We start from the raw sequence: 22,785 nt of genomic DNA, 5'->3' as shown, positions 1-22,785 counted from the left end.
TACAGGCCGCGCCGGACCTGCCAGCGGCGCGAGCCCCGCGCGCGTGGGGGCGGGGCCGCGGGGAGTGCCCTCGTTCCCATTGGCGGGACCGGGCGCGCGGGGGCGGGGCCTCGGGCGGTCCCGTCATTCCCATTGGCGAGCCTGAGCGCAAGCGGGGGCGGGGCCAAGGGCGCTCGCGCGCTCGCGCGCGGCGGAGACGGCAACGAGGGGCGAGGGGCGGGTTCGGCCGCTCGGGGGAGCCGGCGCTGATTGGGCGAGTGCGGGGCGGGGCCGGCTGGGGGCGGGGCCGTGCTGTGCACGGTTCGCCCCCCCCGCGCCCTCAGCCCGTCCCCGGCCGGGACGCCGACCCGTAGCCCCCACACTCGAAGGGGTGCCGGTACCAGCCTTCACAGCTGCCGGGGCATCCGGCACCCCCCGCGGGGCCCAAGCACTGAGCCTCTGCCATTCCAGCGTCATCCTGGATGCGGTGTCCGTGTCCGAGTGCATCCCACCACGCCAAGATAAGAAGGCCAGTGTTTTCCAGAAAGCAGTGGGAGAGCTCCACCCAAACACCATCAATAAAGTTCATCAGTGCTTCCACCATGTCAATGGCCCTTTATGTGTGTTAGGGCTTCAGGGGATCGTAAAAGGATTAAATAACTGCTCTAAAGCTTGGCTGTTTGTGACGGCAGGCTTAGAACAAAGGCATGTGGTCACCTGGGGAGCAGGTTTCTGACTTGCATGTTGCTCTTGACACAGAATCCCAGAAGGGATTAGGTTGGAAGGAACCTTAAAGCTCATCCCATTCCATCCTCTGCCATGAGCAGGGGCACCTTCCACTATTTCCTCCAAGCCCTATCCAACCTGGTCTGGAACACTTCAGGGATGGGGCAGCCACAGCTTCTCTGGGCAACCTGTGCCAGGGCCTCACCACCCTCAGAGCCAAGAATTTCATCCCAATATCCAATCTAAACCTACTCACTGTCAGTTTAAAACCACTGCATTTCATTGCAGTTTAAAGACATCTGCAGGTCTTGAACCAAGCTCAGCCCATGGCATGCTGCAGGACACAGAGGAATGCAACACTGGCCTTGCTCTTCCCAGTTTTTGTCAAATTTCAGGCTTGCAGCCTGATATCACTCCTTTGTCTCTGCCATTCAGAGCACTTTCATCATGTCCCAAAATCTCATTCCTGGCCACAGTTAACCACAGGCATCAACTGGTCAAAGAGAAATCTTAACTTTCTCAGCTTTCTGTCCCTTTGAGGTACCTGACCACCCTTTCAGTGAAGGAATTTTTTCCAAATATCCAATCTAAACCTCCCTTGGTACAGCTTGAGGCCGTTTCCTATGGTCCTGGATATGTGTTGACACGTCTTGCTGCATCAACCACCTTGACATTACTAAAACTTCATGCTGAGAACTCCGTGTGCTTTCTCACCTGTTTCTCCAGAGTGTTTGGGTTGTGACACCCACATTACCATGTCCTTTCAGTGCCCAATGAGGGCTCCAGGTGCAGCACTGGGTGGCTCATGGCTTCTTCCTTCTCTCCCTGTTCCTGGTGGGGTAAGGATCCATGCAGGCGTTCACACGGAGGGCAAAGAGGACCAGCGCAAAAGCCAGTGTTGGAAACAACAACCTATTTTTATACTTCCTTCTCGCAGGCACAACCCTTCACCTCTGCCCTGCTCGGGAGGAGCAGCACCAACGGGCAGGCTGCTTTTGGCTACTGATGCCTTCATCTCCAGGAATGCCTGTCTGTGTTTTCTTATCCTATTTTAAGCTCAGGGAATTTAACACTAACTACTGCATTTTCCCCCTGCCTTAGGATCAGCAGTGAAGCTACGAAACGAAACCACTTTCCTCAGTTCCACCTCTGTGTCACTGGCCAAAGTGGTTGTGTCCCACCAGGATGTTGGGAAAATCACTGCTGGACACAATCCTGTGCCATGTGCTCTGGATGACCCTGCCTGAGCTGGGAGGTTGGACAAGGTGACACATTGTGGTCCCTTCCAAGCTGACCTTGAAATGTGGCAGGGACAAGGGTGGGGTGGGAGGCAGAGTGTGTTCCCAGGCTCCTCGTCCCTCTCAATGGCAGACCCAATTCCACCATGGATCAGCTGGCTCCCTGCCACTGTGGGATGAAAGAGGGTCCCTCCCCAAACAGCACTGGCCTTGCTGAGCTGAGCCACTATGACTCAGTTACTGGTGCTTATGAAACATCACGTTTTCCCAAATCATTCAAACGTTGGTGTGGAGTTGTTTGGTTTTTTTTTTTTGATTGGTTGGGATTTTTTTGGCTTTTTTTTTTTCTGTAAACCCACTTTAATAAATGAATGGCTTTTTAACAATGGTTTTTTCATCAAAGTCCTGGGAAATCGGAAATATTAGGCAGTCAATCATAGAAGTGAGCATAGCACATTTCAAACACCAGAAGCCAAAAGCAGCTTCATGCTTTCCACACTCTGACAGTGATTTTCCACCTCAGGGAAACATGATTTGCAAACTGGTCTTGCTCCTTGGGGTCCCCACATGTGCTGAGCATATGCCTGTGTGCTAGTCCTGGTACACAGTTCTGCAATATGGATTCTCCATCCCACATCCACCATACTGGAGACACACCTTGCATCCTGCATGCCAATTCATGCAGACCTACTTTGAGAGTCCTTAACCTCACCTGAGGATGTGGTGGATGCACTGCCAGACCCAGCACCTCCTCCACCATTCTGTGCCACCAACCCAACAGAAGCTGCATCCCTGAAAAGCCCTGGCAGCAGATCCAAGCTTGGTAGTTTCTCCCTGCTGTCGCCATATGATCCTCAGCAGAGTATCTGCCAAGCCTGGGGAACATGTTTCCAAATCCATGCTGCAAAAGGAAGGAGGGAGGATGTTTAACCCATTCCTTGCAGAGTGGCAAGCTGGCAGTCCTGTAGAAGGACAATGGCATCCTCAGCGGGGTGGTGGCTGCTGCTGTAGGACAACTGGGGAGCATAGCTGCCTAGTCAAAGATTCAGCTGCATCACAGATGGTCTGTAATGTGAATTTCTAAGGCCAGCACATGCTTCAAGGCAGTTTGGCAGCTCCTCTTGCAGTAATCTGCTTGTGTAGACTCCTGAACAATGCCGAGGTGTGTCCTCGTGCCTACATGGTGTCCTGGGCTGGGTCTACAGGCAGGATGGTGATTCCAGACTGCCTGTGAGCACACAGATCAGGTGACAGACCAAGCAGAGTACCCTGCCTGATGTCATCCAAGAGAAGAGCTGGATCAGGGCAGCCTCAAGACAGAGAGGCCCCCACACTGAGCTGGGGACACGTCCTAGAGACAGGGATCTCCATCCACAGGGATCTCCATCCTTGGGGTTGGAGGAAGAGTGACATCCAATGCAATTTCACAGGAGTACCAATGGTCCTGTCTTTTCACCCCACCTGCAGGGACCCCACTGTGGTACAGGGCAGAGGAAGGACTCTGGCTTCCCCTCACCCTCTCACACCCCCAGGCTGGGCAACCATAGGCATGGGGCTGTGTGGTGCCACCCATGGCAAAATGTCCCTTGGGGTCACAGTGGGCAGGCAGGACCAGAAGCCAAAATGCAGAACTACCTTGGGGACACTCTGAGCACTGCCCAGCAAGAGGTCATGAACCAACCTGCTCAGTGACCAACACAAGGCCAATTTTTAAACCATGAGCATCTAGGGAGGTTCTGGTCATGGCAGATGAGGTGCAGTGTAGGCTAGCTATTAATGCTCAGCTGCCAGGCCCTGGCACCAAGATAGACAGAGCTGACCTTTTGTGGAATTGTGACAAGAAGGGGTCAAAAAAATAAAAAAAGCAAAGTTAACATTGAAAATTAGGGGGAGGAAAAACTGGAAGCAAGATCCAGCAAGTGCTATTCAAGTACAAGAACATCTCTGGCTCAAAAATCCCAAGACATGGACTGTGAGAAGTTGGAAAAATGCATGGAAAAGGATTGCTTGAACTGGTTCACCACTTCTATTTACACTGGTCACCAGCAGCAGCAGCATCCACAGCTCACCCCAGGTGCCTGCAGCATCCTCTGCTTGTCTGATGCACCTGCATTGCACACGGTCTTGGGGTGTATTCTCTTTATCAGAGAATGTATTTCCAAATTTGGCCAAACCGGCACAACACTGAGCAATGATGAGCATCCCATTCTTCACTTGGAGCCCACCACCAACATCAGGCATTGTGGGCACAGCACCCCCGAAAGCAGCACGAGCTCTACATTTACACAGAGGGCCAATAGGCAGGTGGAGGAACATCAACAGAGTTGTAAGAGTTAAGTGTCTTCCCATAGTAACACCTCCTGCTCCCAAAGCAAAGGGGTTCATGAGGCGGGCAGGGGTTGTTTTACCAGTGAAGGTGTTTAGATGAACCATCACATCAGTGAGCAGTGATTACATGTACCCAGGACAGCTGTAAACGCATTCAGATTAAGCATATCCAAAACAGCTGTAAACACAGCCACATCCCCTCTGCCCAGAGCACCAACACTGCTTTCACCCTGAAGCTGCCAGCACAGCTCCAGGCCGTGGCACCAGGGATGTGGATGTGCTCATAAACCCATCAGGCTGTCTGGGCTTGCAGCCCTCGCAGCTGTGGGGGGCACTGATGCCCCCATGACCCTGTCCCACAGCAGGGCTCTCAGCAGCCCCCTTCCTCCCTGCCGAGCCTGCGGAAAGCAGGGGGCCAGGAGCAGCAACATCCCCGAGGGAAGCCACTCTTCTTGCCTCTCCCCTTTCATGGGTTGGCTTTTGTCCATCAATCCCTCAAACAGTACCTGCTAAAGCCGGACAAACCACACGTTAAATACAGATTAAGTATTCAGCTGAGAGGTTGGTCCATACCCCCAGGCTGGCTGAGCTGGAACAAAGGGGTGCCTTCGATGGGGTGATTATCTCTTCCTTCATCTCCTTCACTTGGGAGGATATCCTGGCATCATCTGCTTTTACTTGCTCAGGGCCTGACATTTGTTTCCTTTCTAGCACCATCCGATTTGGGACATTTCTTTGTCTAAGCTTCCTCTCCTACTTATGTTGCTGAAACCAAGTCCAGGGAGCATCAGGCAAACAACGTGTCGCACAACACTGACAACATCCTCCACAGCAAACTGCATCCTATACACTCCTTGAGCAGACAGACCAGCAGCAAATCCCCTGGTCACGGCTTACTCAGTCTCAAAGAGAACCTGCACTGCATTAAACCACAGAAATCCTCAATTTAGGAACTCTGACACTGGATCCAGACCCCACTCCTCGCTTCCCTGGGGTAGCACCATCAGGGACAACTCCAGCTCCCCAGGTGTTTGGGGATGACAAGGCACAAGGAGCAGATACAGGCACACCTGTATGGTGCATGTACAAATCACACTGAGTTCAAACAGGGTCACCAACACACCCCATCTGGCATGAAACACCAATCATTAAAGCAGAGAGAAACCCTTAGATAATATTTTATACATCCTACTTGGAATGAAGCAGTCTGAAAAATCTCAGAGCATCCAGATGCAAAGGTCTAAATCTTAAAAACGCTGCTGGCAAGGCACTGTGCTTTGTTTGCACTATTTAACAGCTTCCTCCTAAGGAAAACTGAACTGGTTAAGGAAAAAAAAGCCACCACAAAAATCCTTGTGCCCCTGTCAGCAGTGCCACTCCTGATGCCAATCCCAGTTTGGGTTGCCAGAGCACCCAGTGAGGCATCAGGACCAGACGGAGAGAAACCACAGAGCCACACATCAGCTGCCTCTCCCAGAAAAAACTTCTGAACAGGATTAAATTGCTCATCAAACTAAAAACACAAAGCCAGGTTTAATGCCTCACACTGAAGCAACCATGGTTCAGAGCACAATCAGCCGATCCCGGATAATTACCTCATTGGGAAGAGTCAGCATGCAGGGCATGACTTTCCCTTGCAAGGAAATGGTGACTATGGAGATAAGGGTGATCCAATTAACCAGACTTTATGGGGATTTCAAAATGTTATGTGGCAATGCTCTTAAGCACTTAAAGAATACCCAAAAGCTCTTAAAGAAACTGAGCTGCCATGGGATAAGAGGTAGAGCCCTCCTGGGATTAGTAACTGGTGAGAGGTCAGGAATTGAAGAGCAGGAACAGGACTGCATCTCTCAAGGGAAGGTCCGATGCATCCTACCTGAGTGCTCTGAAAAGGTCAGGACACAGCACTGTGACAGCACATCCATGCAGGATGGCCACCAAGGGCAGTGATGCCAACAGACAAAGGCAGAAAGGCCATGGTAAAAACCTGTGCTTCTGAGCAGGGACAAGTGGGGATGTGCTCTGAGGCAAAGGCTGGATCAGGGGATTCACCTCTGCCCCTCTCTCGTGCAACACCTCGATGACAGGAGTTGCTGGTGCCAACCTCATCTGCTTCCAAAACTATCATGGAGCTCGAATTTGCATGCAGTTGTATTTCCTTGGGTTTCCTGAGGCTGCTCCTGCAATCCCAACCCAATCTTGGGTTGGTTTCAGAGGTAAAAAAAGGGCAAAGGAAACAGATACAAGTGTGGGAAATGTAAGGAGCAGCCAGGGAAGAGGGCATCTGGGGAGGGAAATAACCCCACACGGGGAAAGAGCTCGCTGCACATGCTGGGGCATGCAAGAGTGGCAGAAGGTCAGAAGTGCCAAGTCTCTGCTCTGCCAGCCACATTCTGGGCCAGAAGGAGCAGGAGACACTGGCGTTTCAACTGTCTGGAGCTCCCTGAGTGCTGGGTCAGCCACACTGCCCACAGTGGAACTGCTGAGGACTGTCACGATGGCTGGAGGGGTCTGTTGGCACCTGCAGCCATGTCCCTGGCAAGGTGCCCCAAGCAGACTCTCATGTGGGCTGGGGTGTGACTGGTGATGTGCGCGATTACAGTAGGGTGAGGAGTGTAGGTCTTTCTTGTGAGCTGGGAAACAACTCCTGACCCCCAGACAGCAAACCTACAGACACACCCCCAAATGACCCACAGAGGCTCAAAGCTCAGACTGACCAGTGGCTGTGGTGAGGACATGCGTGGAAGGGAGTCAGTCCTGCTGTGCCCTAGGCAGGGAGCAGAGGAGAGGAACCACACTACAGCAGAGACCCAATGCTCCCAATATTCCCACTGCTCCTCACCAGCTGCCACTGGCACCTTAAGGACAGTGTAAGAAGTGTAGCTGGAGTTGCACCAGACCATGGCATGACCCAGGGCCTGCTCTCAGCTGGTGGAGGGGAGAACCTGGGAGTCATCTCAAGGAGCCCATGGCAGCCCCCCCAGCCCCACTGCTCCCAGCCAGCACTTGGGACAAGCCATCTGGACCCCAGCAGCCACAAGGTTTCCCTAGTAGCCTGGGAGGCAGCCAGATCCACCCCAATACCCACAGCACCAGCATGCACCTCAGTGCTGGGGCTGACAGGGTTGGCAAAATCCATCCCACATGCTTAGCTTCAGGGGAACAAAGAAATGGGCAAATAAGGCAGCTCATGGCTTCAAACAGCATGTAAACAAAAGTGCTCTCTACCCGGCAAAAGTCATATTTTCCACAGGCGAAGGGGACTTATGTATGAGGTCTGTAAGGAAAACTTTCCAGGGCAGACAAGCCAGCAAGCGGAAGGAAAAAGGAGGTAGGCTACGTGCTCACGACCCAAGGGATTTCCTAGGGTTAGATGAAAGGCTGGGACAGGGTCTGTGTGACTCACTGCACCTTTCCGAACTGTGCTGCTGCCCTGATGCAAGCGCTGCTCCAGCAGGAACCAACCAGTGGGCCATCACAGGTACCACAGAGAAACGTGGGAGTAGTAAGAGCAGGGATATTAAAAAATATTCCTGCACACCAGCAACACTACCCATGAGCTGCTGGGAAGGGAGAATCCCCTTCCACCCACTGCTCTGCGTGTAGCTGAAAATATCCACTGGTACCACCAGATGGACAGGATACCCTGGCTCCCACTTTCAGACACAGCTCTATGAACAGCCTTCAAAGGCAAAATCCCCAACAAGAAAAAGAACAGCTCAAAAAAGTAGCCCCAAATTTCTCCAGTCCCGAGTTGTGGTGTATTCACTGCTTACTCACTTCTTGCCAAGTCTGGAGTTGCCGGGTTGGGCCCCCACCCACCCCTCTGGCATAACTACTCCTTACAGCTTGGAAGCTATTTTTTTCCCACCCTGCTATCTAAAACAGAAAAAAAAAAAGGCGTGAAAGATTTTATCATCCTGAACACATGCCAACTTCGAAGGCGACTCTGTGTCTCAGACGCCTGTTTCCTGGCAGATTTTAAGTCCTTTGCTCAACTGCTCAGATGGCGGGGGCAGGAGATGCCTGCAGCAGTAGGCTGTGAACTGGAGCTCTAAACACTCACATGTTTAACTGCTGCTAAATTCCTGGGGGACCAACAATTCTAAACATCGGGCTCAGAGCTACACACACACAGCCGAGTGATGCCGCCGGCCCATCCGAGGTGAAGGAAAGGTGTGAATGCATTGTACAGTGATGCTGTACATGCAGATCAAGGGCCACCAGCCTGGGTACAGGAGGTACTGAGGGGGGGTCACTGGTGCAACACCTCCACCTGGGGACAGCTACCAGGCAGTAAAAAGGGGGGTCACCCTGCTCAACACCTGTCACCCCTGGGTCAGTCACCCCTTCGCTTCCCAGATAATGATGCTTCAGCTCTGTTTGAAGGGGAAGAATGAGACCCAGCAAGCAGGCTGAGCAAGGAGAAAGTGCTGGACAACTGCACTGTTGGCATCCAAATTCCCAGTGACCAGCTCTGGCTGTAGCCACCTAAAGGTGCTGGGAAATCCACATGCAGCCAGAGGGACAGGGACCCTACCTTGGTGCCACCCTGTAGAGAGCTACACACACAGAGCCCTTCATGACAGTGACGCTTTGGGGGGCTCCAACGTGCTTGGAGCTGGTTTTGCAGAGGTATGTTCAAGTTTTGGCCAGGACCCAGGGATTATTCCATTCCACCTCACGTCATTACCAGGGTGGGGGGTAGGGACTCTGGCTTGCAGTAGAAGAAAAACATAGCAGTATTGTCTGCCATCGTTCATCGTCTCAGGGTCTGTATGAGCATTTCTTCATGTGAATCACCCCCTCTTTTGTACTCTTTTGTTATTAATATTGTTGCTGTTGCTGTTCCTTCTCTTATCTCATTGCTGTTTCCAGTTTTCCATCCTCCTTTGTACTTAGAATCATAGAGAGAATTATACAATGGTTTGGGTTAGAAAGAACCTTAAAGCTCATCCAGTTCCACCCCCCTGCCATGGGCAAGAACACTTTCCACTATCCCAGGTTGCTCCAAGCCCCATCCAAACTGGCCTTAAACACTTCCAGGGATGGGGCAGCCACAGCTTTTCTGGGCACCCTGTGCCAGGGTCTCACCACCCTCGCAGGGAACAATTTCTTCCCAATACCCCATCCAACCCTGCCCTCTGGCAGTGCAAAACCATTCCCCCTTGTCCTAGTCCTCCAGAACCTTGTCCACAGCCCCCCTCCAGCTCTCTTGAAGCCCCTATAGGCACTGGGGGTGGGGGGGCTCAAATGTCTCCCCAGAGCTTTCTCTGGTCCAGGCTGAACAATCTCAATTTTTGGATGTCTTCACCTTCTTCATCTCCCACCTTCTCTCCCTCTCAGCACAAGGATGGCTGCACCTGGGGCTGGCCAGCCTGAGAGCAACAGCATGGAGGATGGAACACAGCCAGCATGTCTCCTTGGCCCCTGCCAGTACAAAGCTCCTGCCAGGCCCTGTTGGAAAAGGGGTGGCATTTCTCTAACAGGCAGAGTCAGCAACAGTGTCTGCACTGCCAGAGCCAAGAGGCACCAGACAAAGCCTTTATTCAACAGTGCCAGCCTAGAGAGAGAAGAGCAGCAGCATTACTACTGAGGCAAGACAGGTATGATCAAGGTGCCAGCCACCCCCACTACAGCTGGTTTCAGGCACTAACTTGGGTGTGTCAACTGCAGCAGGCTGCTTTCCCAAGGTTAAGAAGCATCAGTAAACTTTTTTTATGGTTCAAAAGACAGCACTGGTATTTTTGGGTGTCAAATCAGGATCATCTCCAATCTGGCCCTGCCTTCAGTTGTCCCCCATGAAAATTCACTGGGGTTTTGTGAACATTGGTGTTTGGTAAAAGAAAAGCCTGCTCCAGAGGTTCCCAATCCCGAAAGTGACTGGCTGAAGTTCACAGCCTGCAGGCTGGACATGTTTTGGGATGCTTCCTACAGGGCAGGCCAAACAGGGAACACAGGCCAAAAGGGATGAGCATCACCCACAGGAAGCACGTGCTTCCAGGGCAGGAGGAAGGCAAGTCTGTGACTTAGACGTGATCTGCAGTCATTTCTCATTGCTTGTAGCAGTCTCCCGATTCACTGTACACATGGAAAGAACAATTATTTTAAGTCATTTTTCCAGAGAAGGAAATAAACTCTAATTTCAATTCCTATTTACCAAAACAAGAACCAGACAAACCCAGTGCTGTATGAAAGTATGTTTATTCCAAAGCTAAATTTCTCACAGAAAACAATGTCTATGAACAGCAGCACTGGTCATGACAAACTCCAAAAGCCTCCTGGGCTTGCAGGCTTGGGGTCCTGAACCATCCCAACAGAGCAAGCAAGAATCTCTTCTCAGAGTTGTCAGGAAGGGGGGGGGGGAAGGGGGGGCAGAAATGACAGAAAACAGATACATGGCTGTTGGCACAATTTCAGAAATCACGCCTGCTCACAAGAAGAGCAAATGTATCGAGACACTTTGCAGGGAGATTAATGCCTGCACAAGAATCTCACAGAACACCCTGCTCCATGCAGACTGCCTGTAAAGGAGCAGCTGTCCCTGTCAGGAGAGAGTTGCGTTATTCCTGCTGACAGAAACCAGGGCTGTTGGATTTAATCATCTTCTGAACTGCCTCCAAGGACCAAAGTGGCTGGGAGGTCGTGCCAGGGATGTGCTCCTTCGCAGCCTGCGCATGTCTGGGCCCAGGTGAAGCTCTAAAGGGGTTCCCCTTCTTCCCCCTGCCTCAGCCTCTTGGAGAGGTGCTTGCTGATCGCCAGAAGGGGGTTGGCTCTGTACTGGGGATCGGTGACAGCCTCATGAAACCGAGCCACTTCCTCCTCTCTGAGGAAAGAAAAATAACACACCAGTTCTCCAAGTGCCTCATGTGAATGGAACTGAGCAGATAAGGACCAATTCACAAAGCAGCAGATTTCTGTTGAGACAGAGTGATCCTGGGTGTAAATCTCAGAGAAAGAGAGTGCAAGAATAAACCTAATTTAGCCAAGGGCAAAGCTCAAATTGCTGCCAGCTTCACAGGAGCCAGAGACTTTGATCTCATGCCACAGAGACACAATCGTTAGTGTCCAGCATCACTTGGGAAAGGTTTTTTTTAGAGCTTTTCCCTAGTAAACCAGAAACAAGAGACTGTGGATCTGGTGAATCACCAGGAATGAAAATGACTTCAGATTGCACCAGCACAAAATCAAATTCTCTTTAGAGAGCTCATCTACTGACTCTCTTTATTGCTGAACATTGAGCCTCAGTAATCCTACATGCAACACCAGCTGGACACTATGGGAAAAGCATGACAGAATTACCTCTGCATGCCTGGTCACAGCTGCTTCCTGGGAAAATGGCCTTGTCTTAAAAAGCAAGCAAGCAGGGAGGAACAAGAACAGAGCAGGAGTATAAAAGAAAACCTGTGAGTTTTCACATAGCCACATCCACTGCAGCATCCCCATCTCCCTCAAACTGCCAGGCTCTCCATAGCCTTGCCAGACACACTTGGTAGCACGCAGGTACTTCCCTCCCAAGCATGGCCCTTCCCTTCAATGCTCCTGCCAGAGGAACAGAGAGAGGAGCCAAACCTGAAGCTTGTGTTGGAGCAATAAGCTGAAGCTTAGGGAACCCCTCATCTGAACTAATACCTTGGGAAAGAAACCTCAAGACCTTCCTCCAAACTTTTTCCTTCCCAAGAAGCACAGACTTCCCAGACCACCAAAAAGTAAAGGCAGGAAGAACTGAGCAAGAAAGGCATCCCAGCACCAACACTGGTCTGTTTCTGACAGAGAAGGGTATTCATGGAGAGCAGTGGTGGAACTGTAGCCTGACTGCTCAGCCTCAGTTTGAAGCTGAATGGCTCAAAACTGACAGAAGTCCTGGAAACAAGAAAGCAAACACTGCCAGATCAGAGAGCCTAGTCCCAGGAGAGCTGTGCTGAGGGAAAAGGAAGCTCTTGGTGGCAGTATAAACTATCCAACAGATTATACAGAGGAATAAGGAGTTGCCAGACTAAGTCCAGGAGTTACTTGGAAACATTTAAGTTCTGCATTTTTGTTGATATTCAAAAGCCACACGGACATGGGTCTTGAGCAACCAGTTCTAGGTGACCCTGCTTGAGCACAAGGGTTGGACCAGGTGATCCCCAGGGTTCCCTTCCAGTCTCAACCATTCCGTGAGGCTCTGCAGGGACTGGACACTGACAACTGGGTACTTACAGGAGCTGATGTTTCTGAGCTTGTTTCAACAGACAGAAGTCTGCTGGTTCTGCCTTTGCTTTTATGTGCCTGTGCAGAGAAGAAACAAAACAAGTGATTGTTAGAGCATTAATTTAGCAATGGCTGTGTAGATGGAAAGAATTCAGGGATTCTGCATCTGCCTTCCCAGAAAGGACAGGTAATTAATTGTCCTGCATGGAAATTGTCCTGAAAGGCAATTATTTCCATAGCCAGGCATTGCACAGAAATGCAAACTCCTTCCACCCAAGGCTGACAGAGCAGGAGGCATTACAGGAAAACCAGATTGCTCAGTGCCAGAACTGGTCATTAGCTGTCCACGCCCAGATCACTTTCTGCTTATCACTGACCTCCAGGTCAAACTGATCCTGTTGCTTAGAGAAAAGATTCCATCAAACCTCCCCTCCCCACCACACATGTCACCCCTGCACAGCTCATGTTCACTGCTGATGCCGCGGAGCTCCAGCTCCACAGCCATCCGTTACAGGGAGCACCAGGGATACTCAGCAAGAGGAGGGAGCTGCCAGCCCTGCTTTGGTTCCTGCAGTGCGATCACTGGGATATAACGTGCTGTAATGCAGGATGATGCACTCTGTGCAGAAGATGCGCAACAGCAGGTACAGATCTGCCATCTCTCTACACATTTCTTATTCCTGGGCAAAGTCCAAGGAGACCAGAGGTGTAACCCCATCCCATGTGGTGCCCGATGCCAAGCAGCAGCAGAGATTTACCACAAAGCCAGCGCTGAGGCCCAGCAAGGGACATGCAGGAAGGGCAGAGATTGCTTTTGGGACTAGTGGTGCACAAGGGGAGTTGCTGGTAGAACTGGACGTTCTGTTCTTCAGGATTACACAGATACGAAAGTTAACAGGAGAAACACGTTAGGAAAAGGGTCTGCCTCCATGGGGTAGCTCCTCCCCAATCTGCCCTGATGCAGAGCCCCAGCACACAGGCCAAGGGGCAGAAAGAGGGCCTGCATCCCACCTCTCTGTTGGAGCAGGGTCAAGGAGGAATATTCTCATACTGGTGGGTGCTGGGGGCTACAGCCACCCCACCTGATCTGCCCCAAAGGTCAGGAAACACAACAGTTTCTCACCTTCTCTTCAAGACAGCAGGATCTGGTCTCTTGTTACAGTGACCTCCTCTTCCTATTTCCCTCTCTGCCACGCTACCCTCCATCCTCTTATCTTGCCTTTTTCTCCCCATTCTTCCTTTCTTCTTACTCCCCTTGCCTCACATTCCTTCATGTCACTAATCTCCATCACCCCTCTCTATTCAATCAGCTCCTGCTAATCTCCTCTCCTCTCCCTCTCCTCATTTTTAACAGCTCAGCACAGGAACAGCTTCTGGTCCTAGTTTCCCTGGAATGCTCACAGAAGCTCAGGAAAATCCTTTCTCAAGCTGGATGGCAACCCTTGGTCACCACAGCAGGGCTTGCCAAACCTATGTATGCCACCAAGTCGTCATAGCAGTCCCTTCAGAGGTGAGCAGCTCTGCAGAGGGTGACAAAGCCTAAAGGAAAGTTATTCTAGAGTACATTCCTGGATGGATTTCCCCCCAAAACCACCAGCACACTGCCTGTTTACTTGGACCCTGTTAGCAGCCCAGCTTCATTACACTTCATTGCCTTCGTTCATTATAAAACAGAATAAAAATCTCCCTGTAATGCGCTTTTACCCTGCAGGAGATCCAATTCCTGGAGAATCTAATCTTTTATTAATTCTGCTGACAAATCACCAGAGTATTACCCTTCCTTTCTGTAATGATTCAAATCCTATAAAAGCTTCCTCTGATTATTTCAAATACTTCTATACAGACATCCACGAAGCCAGAAGCCAGCAAGGGGAAGAAAAGCCTGTAGTTCCTCCACGCCAGTACCAAGGGGGGCTGGTTTTGGGTTAGCAGCTCAGAGGCAATGTAGGTGACATGAGCCCATGTCAAACTCCCACCTCCAGTGCACCAACTCGGGCTTCCAAAAGGAGAGACTTTTGGCAAAGGTTGGGGATAGGGAGAGAGGGAGCTGACAGTGCACAGGGAACAGCCAACTCAGCCATGCTCTTGGCCGAAATCACATTACAAGACAACAAGGATTCTGGCCAGAGCGCAAAGGGCTCTGCTCAAAGGGCTTGAACTGCCTCAGGAGAAAGCTTGGATGAAGGTCTGGAAGGATGAAATGTCAGGCTGCAACACCACAAGCCCAGGTTATCAGGTGAGGTCAGCAGCATTACAATGTGGACACCTACATGCCACTCCTGCAACTCCCAGGACATCTGGATGCTCCCAGCCTGTCTCATGCCAAGCCTCATCTGAGCAATATGGTTCCCCTCTTAGCTGTGGGTTCAGAAGACACATTCCATCTTTTTTTTCTTGGGTCAGGTGAAGCATGGAAAGGGTTAAAATAGAGTTGAGAATGAGACCCTGTTCTCCTGACCACTGCCTGTAGCTACAAGCTGAGCCAAAGGACACTTCATCCCACAGGAAGCAGGGAAATACATAGCCCACCCCTAAACAGCACATACCTTTTGAGAGGCTTCCTGCCTCTGCCACTTGTGGTCAGGTCAGAGAGCTCAGGCAGGGCTTCCATCAAGGGCTGCATGTCTCCCACCACAGGTGTTGCTCTCCGCTTTGCTTCAGCTTTTTGCTTTTGCTTGGCCATCTTTACACTTTCTATTTCTGAGTCAGAAACAAGGGATTACTGGAAGAAGGGGAAACACCTGCAGGAGATAACCCTTGAGCTAGGCTGCTTTACCATTTACAGCAGGCCAGAAGTGATTTAAACCAGGGAAAAAATGAAGAAAATGAAGCTGGGCCATTCCCTCCATTGATGTGTTTGCTTGGAACTATATACATCCCTTCTGACATTGCAATGGGAAGTGAAATTCCCAGACTGATTCTGTCTCTTTCCATCCCTTACACTGTTCATTGCTCGCAGAAAAACGGCACAGGGAGTCCTGGCACGGCAAAAACCACACTGACCTTGCATGGAATTGGGAAACAAGAGGGGAAGGGACAACCCAAATACAGTCAGTTCCGCATCTGGCCTTAAACAGGCACAGCCCCCTCTCTGCATTGCTGTTGGGACCAAACAACAGTCCCCTAGCACAGGCAGAAAAGATGGACTTAATTTCAGTTGTTTACTAAGTCTGGAGCGAGTCAAGGTTCCATCTTCATGACTCATTGTGGAGTGCAAGCAGTCAGATGCTGGATAAACTGGACTCTTGGAAAAGCACCGCCCCAAGTGGCAGACACAGATGGCTTTTCTCAGGACCAGGTTTCCCAGTCTCCCAGCAGCAGCTCTGACAAGGGTGTGGGCACAGAAAGCTCCACAGATGTTAGATCTGTCTCCTTCGTTGTCTTAGGAGGTTGGGCACTGAAAGCCACAGGCTTCTGCCTCAGTCCTTGAGGCTCCCCGGTGTAGCAGTAAGTCCCACAGCTGCTCACGCTTCTCAAAGCCAGCAGCTTCCAGGATGAGCACCAGCAGAACATGTCTTTTAGGACAGCCCACAAAAGCCCAGTACTGCTACAAGCCTCCAGTTGAACTCCAAGATGTCTTGACCTGACCCAAAAGTCCCTTGGACATCTGTAAGGATGAGCCTCAGTGCTGAGCTACAAATGCCTTGTGCGGACATGACGGTGTACCAGAAGCCGTGGGGCTCAGCTGCTGACACAGGGAGGCCAACAACTCCCAAGGCAGCATGGCCACAGAAGCCCAAGTATTTTTGGCAGGAGCACAAAATCAGCCAGTCCCACTTACAGAGCGCAATCCTGGTTCTAATCCTGCTCTCACAGTCAAGGAAGCAGAGCTCAAATTCAGTGGCTGGCTCCTTTAATACCTTTGCCTTGCTTGTTCTCCAACTCAGCTGAATCAAAGAGCAACAGTTTTTCAGGAACTACAGTTCTGCTGTGCATGGATGTTTCTGACAAATCAGGATTGGAAACACTTCTCACAGCAATCCCTGCCAAGAACACAGCTTTCTGTTCTGCATTACTTCTTTTTTTGGTCTGGCTTTATGAAGCTGAGTACTTCAGTGCTCATAAACAGTATGTGTTCAAAATTTTCAGACACCTGATTCTGCGCAAACATCCCAAATTCTTTTCCTATGAGGTCTTATTCGTCTGAGGAGCCATGCAATATATGTATTTTTAAATGTGCATGCTTCTAATGTCTGAAGCATTACATAAGTTTTTTCCCCTCTCTAGTCTCTCCTAAGATTACTTATTGGAATGGAAGAAAGCTCCAAGTTTTGCATTTGCACTACTGGGCTGAACTTTGGTTCCCAGGGTCTTGGCATCCAGTGTCACAAAAGCAGCCCTGGGCCAAGAAGAAACAACAAACTCAGATTTAGGAAAACAGAGATGTAGTAATAACTTCAGCAGTCCAAACTGGGTTCTCTTTTGGGGACAAAGAGTTCTTTCTTCACAAAGAACTGGCAGAGTTTTTAGGTACTTTTGTGCCTGTAAAGCACTTCTAACACCTAGTATCTCTAAAGACAGAAAATTTGGCCTGCAGTTTACTGTCTTGGTGTTCTCCTCAAAGCAAAGCCTCTGCGTTTTACTCATATTCTCTCATCTTAGTAATTTCAGAGCCAAGAGAAAGAGCAAGAGGCCACAGCAGGGCCAGAATAGCACACATGATCTTGGGAAAGACTGATGCTACAAAGGCATCAGGAGGGCTGGATTAAGACAGTGTAGGATCCTGCTCCTGGGCTTTTCCAAAGTGGCTGACCGTGACTAGCATAGCCATCTGTGCTCTGTGTCCAAGAAAGATGTTAAGGCACTTGGAAGCTGTTGGCTGGTTGTTTGGGAGGAGGTTTCCCTCACACTCATGGGTATTAAATTCTTAGCTTTTTATCCAAGAAGAGCCAGACACACCTTCAGTGCAACTGGTGAAATCACAGGTTAATGAACTTGTGCTCAGAGCTCAGGCACAGGAAGCATTTGGTGTAGTAGAAAGCCACACCCCTCTGCCCCAAAGACAGTCTGCGTCCAACTCTGTTGGGCAAGAAGATGTTAGGAGAAAAGCCTGTCCCAAGAACAGCTTCAGGTGGCACAAGGAGTCTCTCTGCTACACTGGGTAGGACAGCATAGTCCCCTACTGTGCTAAGACACTCAAAGCAAAAATAGAGACACTTCCCACAGGAAAAAGAAGCATTTCTGCCTTGGGCCGGATTTGTTTAGCTCATATTTCACTGCCTCAAGAAAGGCCAGACTGTCTGGTAAGTGGGTTCACTGACCTGCAGCATGTGGGAAAGAGCAGTAACACAACCAGCAGTGTCCAGAGTTCTCCCTTACTGAGAGGCAGGAGAGCCCCCTGCAGGCTCTCACCACAGAGGTTTGGGATTAGCTGGTGGCTGCATGGAGCTCAGCTCCAGCCTGTCCTGCCATCCCCACAGATTCTGGGTGAGGAGGAGCTCTACTAGACAGCTACTCACATCTGTACCAGAGCTTTAAAAGATAGAAAAATATCCTAAACTTACATGGGCACAGTGCCCTTCTGGATATCTATTAAGCAGTCATATATATTACACATGGTCAAAAATCAAAAGTAGAACTGGGGCAATGACTGAGTCTTGGTGCTGAACACCGAGAAGCAATGCCTGGAACTTTTACCCAGTGCTGGGGCGGGATGAAGGTTTCTGAGAAACATTCAGCCTCTCCCAGCACTGTCACCCAACCCAGTCTAACTATGGTCTGTGATACCATGTCACAGGAATACTCACTCTGCAGCCATCTTTCCTTCCTCAGCTTCATCTTCTCTTTTTTGGAAAGAACTGTTTTTTCTTCCAAACCTAGAAGAGAATAGACATGAGATGGAGCCTGGCTCCTGTACAACAGATTCTGTTCAACCCTTGATGCTTTTGAACTTGCTGGCATGGCAGGCAGGCTGCAGGCAGATCCAGAGGGTACCCTGCACCCCAACTTTTAGCCAAACAAATCAAACCTGCCTTGCTGTGAGTTAAAAAACAAGCAACAAGTAAGTAGATCAGATCATTAGCACAGGATCACAGAATGGTTTAGATTGGAAAGGACCTCAAAGCTCATCCCATTGCAAACCCCCCATGGGCAGGGACACCTTCTCCTAGACCAGCTTGTTTCAAGCGCCAACCAACCTGGCACTGGACACTTCCAGGGATGAGGCAGCCACAGCTTCTCTGGGCAACCTGTGCCAGGGTCTCACCACTCTCACAAGGAAGAATTTCTGAAATATATCTAGGGCAGCCTTAAGGAGCAGCTGATCACTAGCAGCTTGTAAAAAAGAGTAGTAGCTACTATTTACCAAATACAGTATTTGGAAAACAGCTGTTGAGCACTGATATCCAATATAAAGTAAAATACCATCACAAATATTTTTACTGGAGATCTGTTGCAAGTGCTATAAAATTTTAAACAAAATTGATTTTAGTCAACTTTTCTCCTGAAATGTGCTGGAAATACCCAAATTCCAATACAGTAACAAGCTCCCCAAAGATCATGCCTTTCACTTTAGCTTATTCTTAAGTCTGGGGAAGAAAAAGTACCCCTTTCCCCCCCCCCCCCCCCAAAAAAAAGAGAAGACACTAAGGATAACTTCTCTGAAGTTACAGATCTTTTAGGATGATTTAAACAAAAGCATCCTTTAGTAATTTCTTAACAACAGAACAAATCTGCTGGGGCTAAGGGGACCTTTCCATAAAACCAACAATCACTGCCACGTTTTGAGTTTCTAAAACAGGGAGAATGAAGCTGGAGCTTCCACAGCCTCGTTTCCCAGAAAAATAAATTCCTAAAAAGCACTTACTAAAACCATGTTTGTTGTGATACCAAAGCAGATGCTGAAACAACGAATTGCACGGTCCAATAACCAACTCTTATGCCCACCCCCGATCACCCCACATTTCTGTGGTTTCAGGGGAAAAAAGGATGACTTGCAGTCAATTATCACATAAGTATTATTATTATATTATGGAGTTATTATCACACTCCAGTGATCTCCAGAAGGCTGCCTGCATAGGACACCACAGCTGCTCCAGCCTGCCCAGATGCCCTGCATGCTCAGCCATGGCAGTGCTGGGAAGATCTGCCCCTCATCTGGAAACACACTCATGACTTCACCGGAAAAACAGCACCTGGCAGCATTTGTTAATGAAAAACAAAAAAAAAAAGGCCCAATTCAGCCAGCTGGCCAATTATACTAATAACAGCAATTCATGTTTGGTTGGTGTTTTCTTCCCCCAAACAGTAGTGGAATATCTAAGGAAACACAAAAGTTGTTTCCTTGGCAGGAACACAACCTTGCTGCTGGCTGGGGAAAATGGCAACAGATGACCAGAGGGTGCCTGGAGGAAAGGAGCTGCATATCCCTCCTCTGCCAGCAGCCAGTTCCTGCCCTTTTCCATCACCTGGCTCCCTAGACTCCAATTTCCATATCCTAGCCTGCCCCTCAGAAGGCTGTTCAGCTGCTGGAAGGAGCAAAGTTGTGTTTGGCAGCTTCCAGTTGTGATGCTGAGTGCCAAAACCACTGGAAACCCACTGAAGAACAGTGAAGGCAGAATTTAGCTGGTTAATTAATGGCACAGACTGTTCCCAAGATAGTCTTTTATTTTTATTTAGCTTGCAAGCATCTCTGAGATCAAGCCAAACCGCAGCTCCATTTTAATTATTTTCCTGTGAAATCAGAAAGGTTTGAATACCCCTCTCCAGCCCATTCCACGGGTAATTTAACAACACCTCCCTTTGAAACCCTCTGTGTGGAGGAAAGGTGAGCAAGCCCCATTACATGAGCTGAGGGTAATTTCCATACTGTAAAACTTGACAATTATTCGTTTTAGCGAGAACATGTTTTTTCTTTCTTCCCTCTGATCTGTGCAGTACAAGACATCTCAGATATAAACAGATTTAAAAAAACCACAATAGCTTTTTGCCACCTACATCAAGTGTTTGGTATTACTCCTGGCAATCCTCAGGATCCTGCTTTTATGGCAGAGAAGCAGATTTTTGAGGATAGCTTCCTTAATTTCAGCAATCTTGAGGGGTTTTTTTTGGTAAAGGACACAGACTAAAAATAAAAATTGAATATATGTATCTATATATACACACACTATATATATGACTACTTTCCATAAAGAACTCCTTAGACTAAATATATCTATAAATCCTACCTCAGAAATCCCCGTTTTATCCTTTCTAGGCATTCAGAAAGAAGCTGAACTGAGTTCAAGCTGTAACACTATAGGCTTCCCTGCCCCAAGATCTCACTATTTAAGTTTGGCTCCACAACCAAGAGGGTTTGACAGTTCCAGGAAACTACATTACTTGGAGCATTCAGCCACGAGCAGAAATATTCAATAATGTGCAATGCCATGTGCAATGCCACATGGACAGAGGAGGGTCCTTCAGCACCAGGCATTTGCTCCCCCCTGCAAAGCTCCACCTTGGCTATGAGACATTAAGAAACAACATGTAACATTAATTATTATTTCCAGAACCCTGATGATCCATAACAGTAACGCTGTTGCTGCTCAAAACATAGTATTTTGGCAAACTGAAGTTAAATAACAACAGGTGTGTTAATTTTAGCCTCAGTTGTGTAACAGCAAGAATGAGCATATGCCTACAGCTGTGGGACAAGTTCCTGAAGGAAGTCAGACTACATCCAAAAGCAGAATATTGGGTGTGGTTTGGGGTTGTTTTTTTAAATTACATAGTGTCACTTGTAAATTGTGAGCTACTCTTGTCCAGTGAAAGAGCCTAGGAAATGTAAGGACCGTCTCCTGGGGCACACGCAACAGTGCTGTGACCTGACAGCTGTCAGTGCACAACCCTGAAGGTGTTCTTATTCCTCTAGGAACAGAATTGAGGGACAACATGGGCCAGGCAAAAAGCCAGTCAAGATGTCCTCTGGCAGAGAGGATGCTCCACAGGAGCCAGCCCAGCAGCTCCCTGCCCTCATCCCACCCACAGTTCCCAATCAGTGTCCAGCTCCACTGCTCCCAAATGTAGAAGGGTCACTAGTGTGACCAAGGCTTGGAGGTGGCAAGGACAGAGGCAGGGGGTTGTATCCAAACTCTTTGTCCTCTTGCTGTTAGAGGAACCCCCAGGGACAGCTTGGTACCTGTATGTGGGAACAGAAAACACATATTTGGGTTTCGCCCAGTCCAAGCCCTGCTGCACCCTGAGCAGGCTTGGGAACCAGTGATGGAGGAAAAGGTACCAGCTGCTGCTGGGCTAGGGCAGGTTTCTCCATGGATACAGCATTTGCTTTTCATGATCTAAAACAAGCTACATCATTTTTGTTCACACTTAATAATTACACCAGCATGCAAGTGCTCCTCCTGCCCCAATGTAGAAGGCATCCTACAAAAAGTGGGATCTGTTTTCTCAGCCCCTTCAGATCCCCTGGTTATTTAAAGCAAAGCCTACCTCCAAGCCTGGCTTCCCACTGGAAACCCAGAGCAGCAGTGCAGCTCGTGTCCTCACACCAAGGTCATGGCTCCATCAGGCCTGGTAAACATCCCCAGGCTCCAAGCAGCCCCAGCAAGGGCACAAGGCCTCCCAGAGCAGCAGAGCTCAGACTCAGCTCACAGAAGTGCACAAGTGATGTTCCATTCGAGGCGGGAGCACATCCCCTCAGGAGGTGACTGAGAAGTCACAATATCCACAGCAGGCTGTGAAAGGCAACTTCAGAGACAAAGTCTGTCCTTCCATACAGTGTCTTAAGCACTGCTGGCACACTCAGCCCCCACCACAAGGTAAAAGTACCTCCTTCTCCTCCTCTGCCCATGGCCTTTTCCATTTTAGGTCCTCATCCTTCCCACCTGCATGCACTCAGCAGCCCTCCCCAACACAGAGGCTGCCCTCGGAAGACTCAGTCACAGACAGGCACACAGACGATGCTGACAGCGGCCCAGTGTGTCACTGTTCCTAAAGCCACTTGTGCAGCTGAAGGTTATTTTTATAACCAAGGCTGAAAAGCCACAGGGAACCCAGATTTCTGAGCCAAGCATGCCACAAGGACTGCAGAATGCCTTGTCTAAGCCAAGAGCTTGGTATTGCTATTTCAGGCATAGTGAATCAAAGAAATCATAGAATGGTTTGGGCTAGAAGGGACCTTAAAGACTTAACTCATTCCAAACCCCTACCGTGGGGAAAAGAAGAAAGAAAAAGACAAAGACAAAGAAAAACACAAAGAAAAAGACAAAGAAAAAGACAAAGACAAAGACAAAGACAAAGACAAAGACAAAGAAAAAGACAAAGACAAAGACAAAGACAAAGACAAAGAAAAAGACAAAGAAAAAGACAAAGAAAAAGACAAAGA

General features: G+C 49.4%; 2 protein-coding genes across 3 annotated transcripts in view; both read right to left on the bottom strand.

Annotated features, from left to right (window-relative positions):
* ADARB1 (adenosine deaminase RNA specific B1) overlaps positions 1 to 22,785 on the bottom strand; it is a 118,087-nt gene that overhangs the window by 69,157 nt on the left and 26,145 nt on the right. The gene's annotated exons all lie outside the window — the stretch shown is intronic.
* SLX9 (SLX9 ribosome biogenesis factor) overlaps positions 10,457 to 22,785 on the bottom strand; it is a 40,502-nt gene continuing 28,173 nt past the window's right edge. Inside the window, exons 4-7 of the mRNA XM_042021123.1 lie at positions 18,212 to 18,280; positions 15,011 to 15,164; positions 12,474 to 12,542; positions 10,457 to 11,097 (exon numbers count right to left, since the gene is read on the bottom strand). Coding sequence (XP_041877057.1) covers positions 10,971 to 11,097; positions 12,474 to 12,542; positions 15,011 to 15,164; positions 18,212 to 18,280 — 419 coding nt within the window. The 3' untranslated portion in view covers positions 10,457 to 10,970. The remainder of the gene's footprint in view (positions 11,098 to 12,473; positions 12,543 to 15,010; positions 15,165 to 18,211; positions 18,281 to 22,785) is intronic.

The sequence above is a fragment of the Corvus kubaryi genome, unplaced genomic scaffold (genome assembly GCF_017639235.1).
Source record: "Corvus kubaryi isolate FWS band 111438036 unplaced genomic scaffold, C.kubaryi_AGA036_p1.0 37126, whole genome shotgun sequence".
Classification (NCBI taxonomy): Eukaryota; Metazoa; Chordata; class Aves; order Passeriformes; family Corvidae; genus Corvus; species Corvus kubaryi.
The sequence above is the reverse complement of the archived record's forward strand: the minus strand, read 5'-3'. Positions and strand labels throughout refer to the sequence as shown.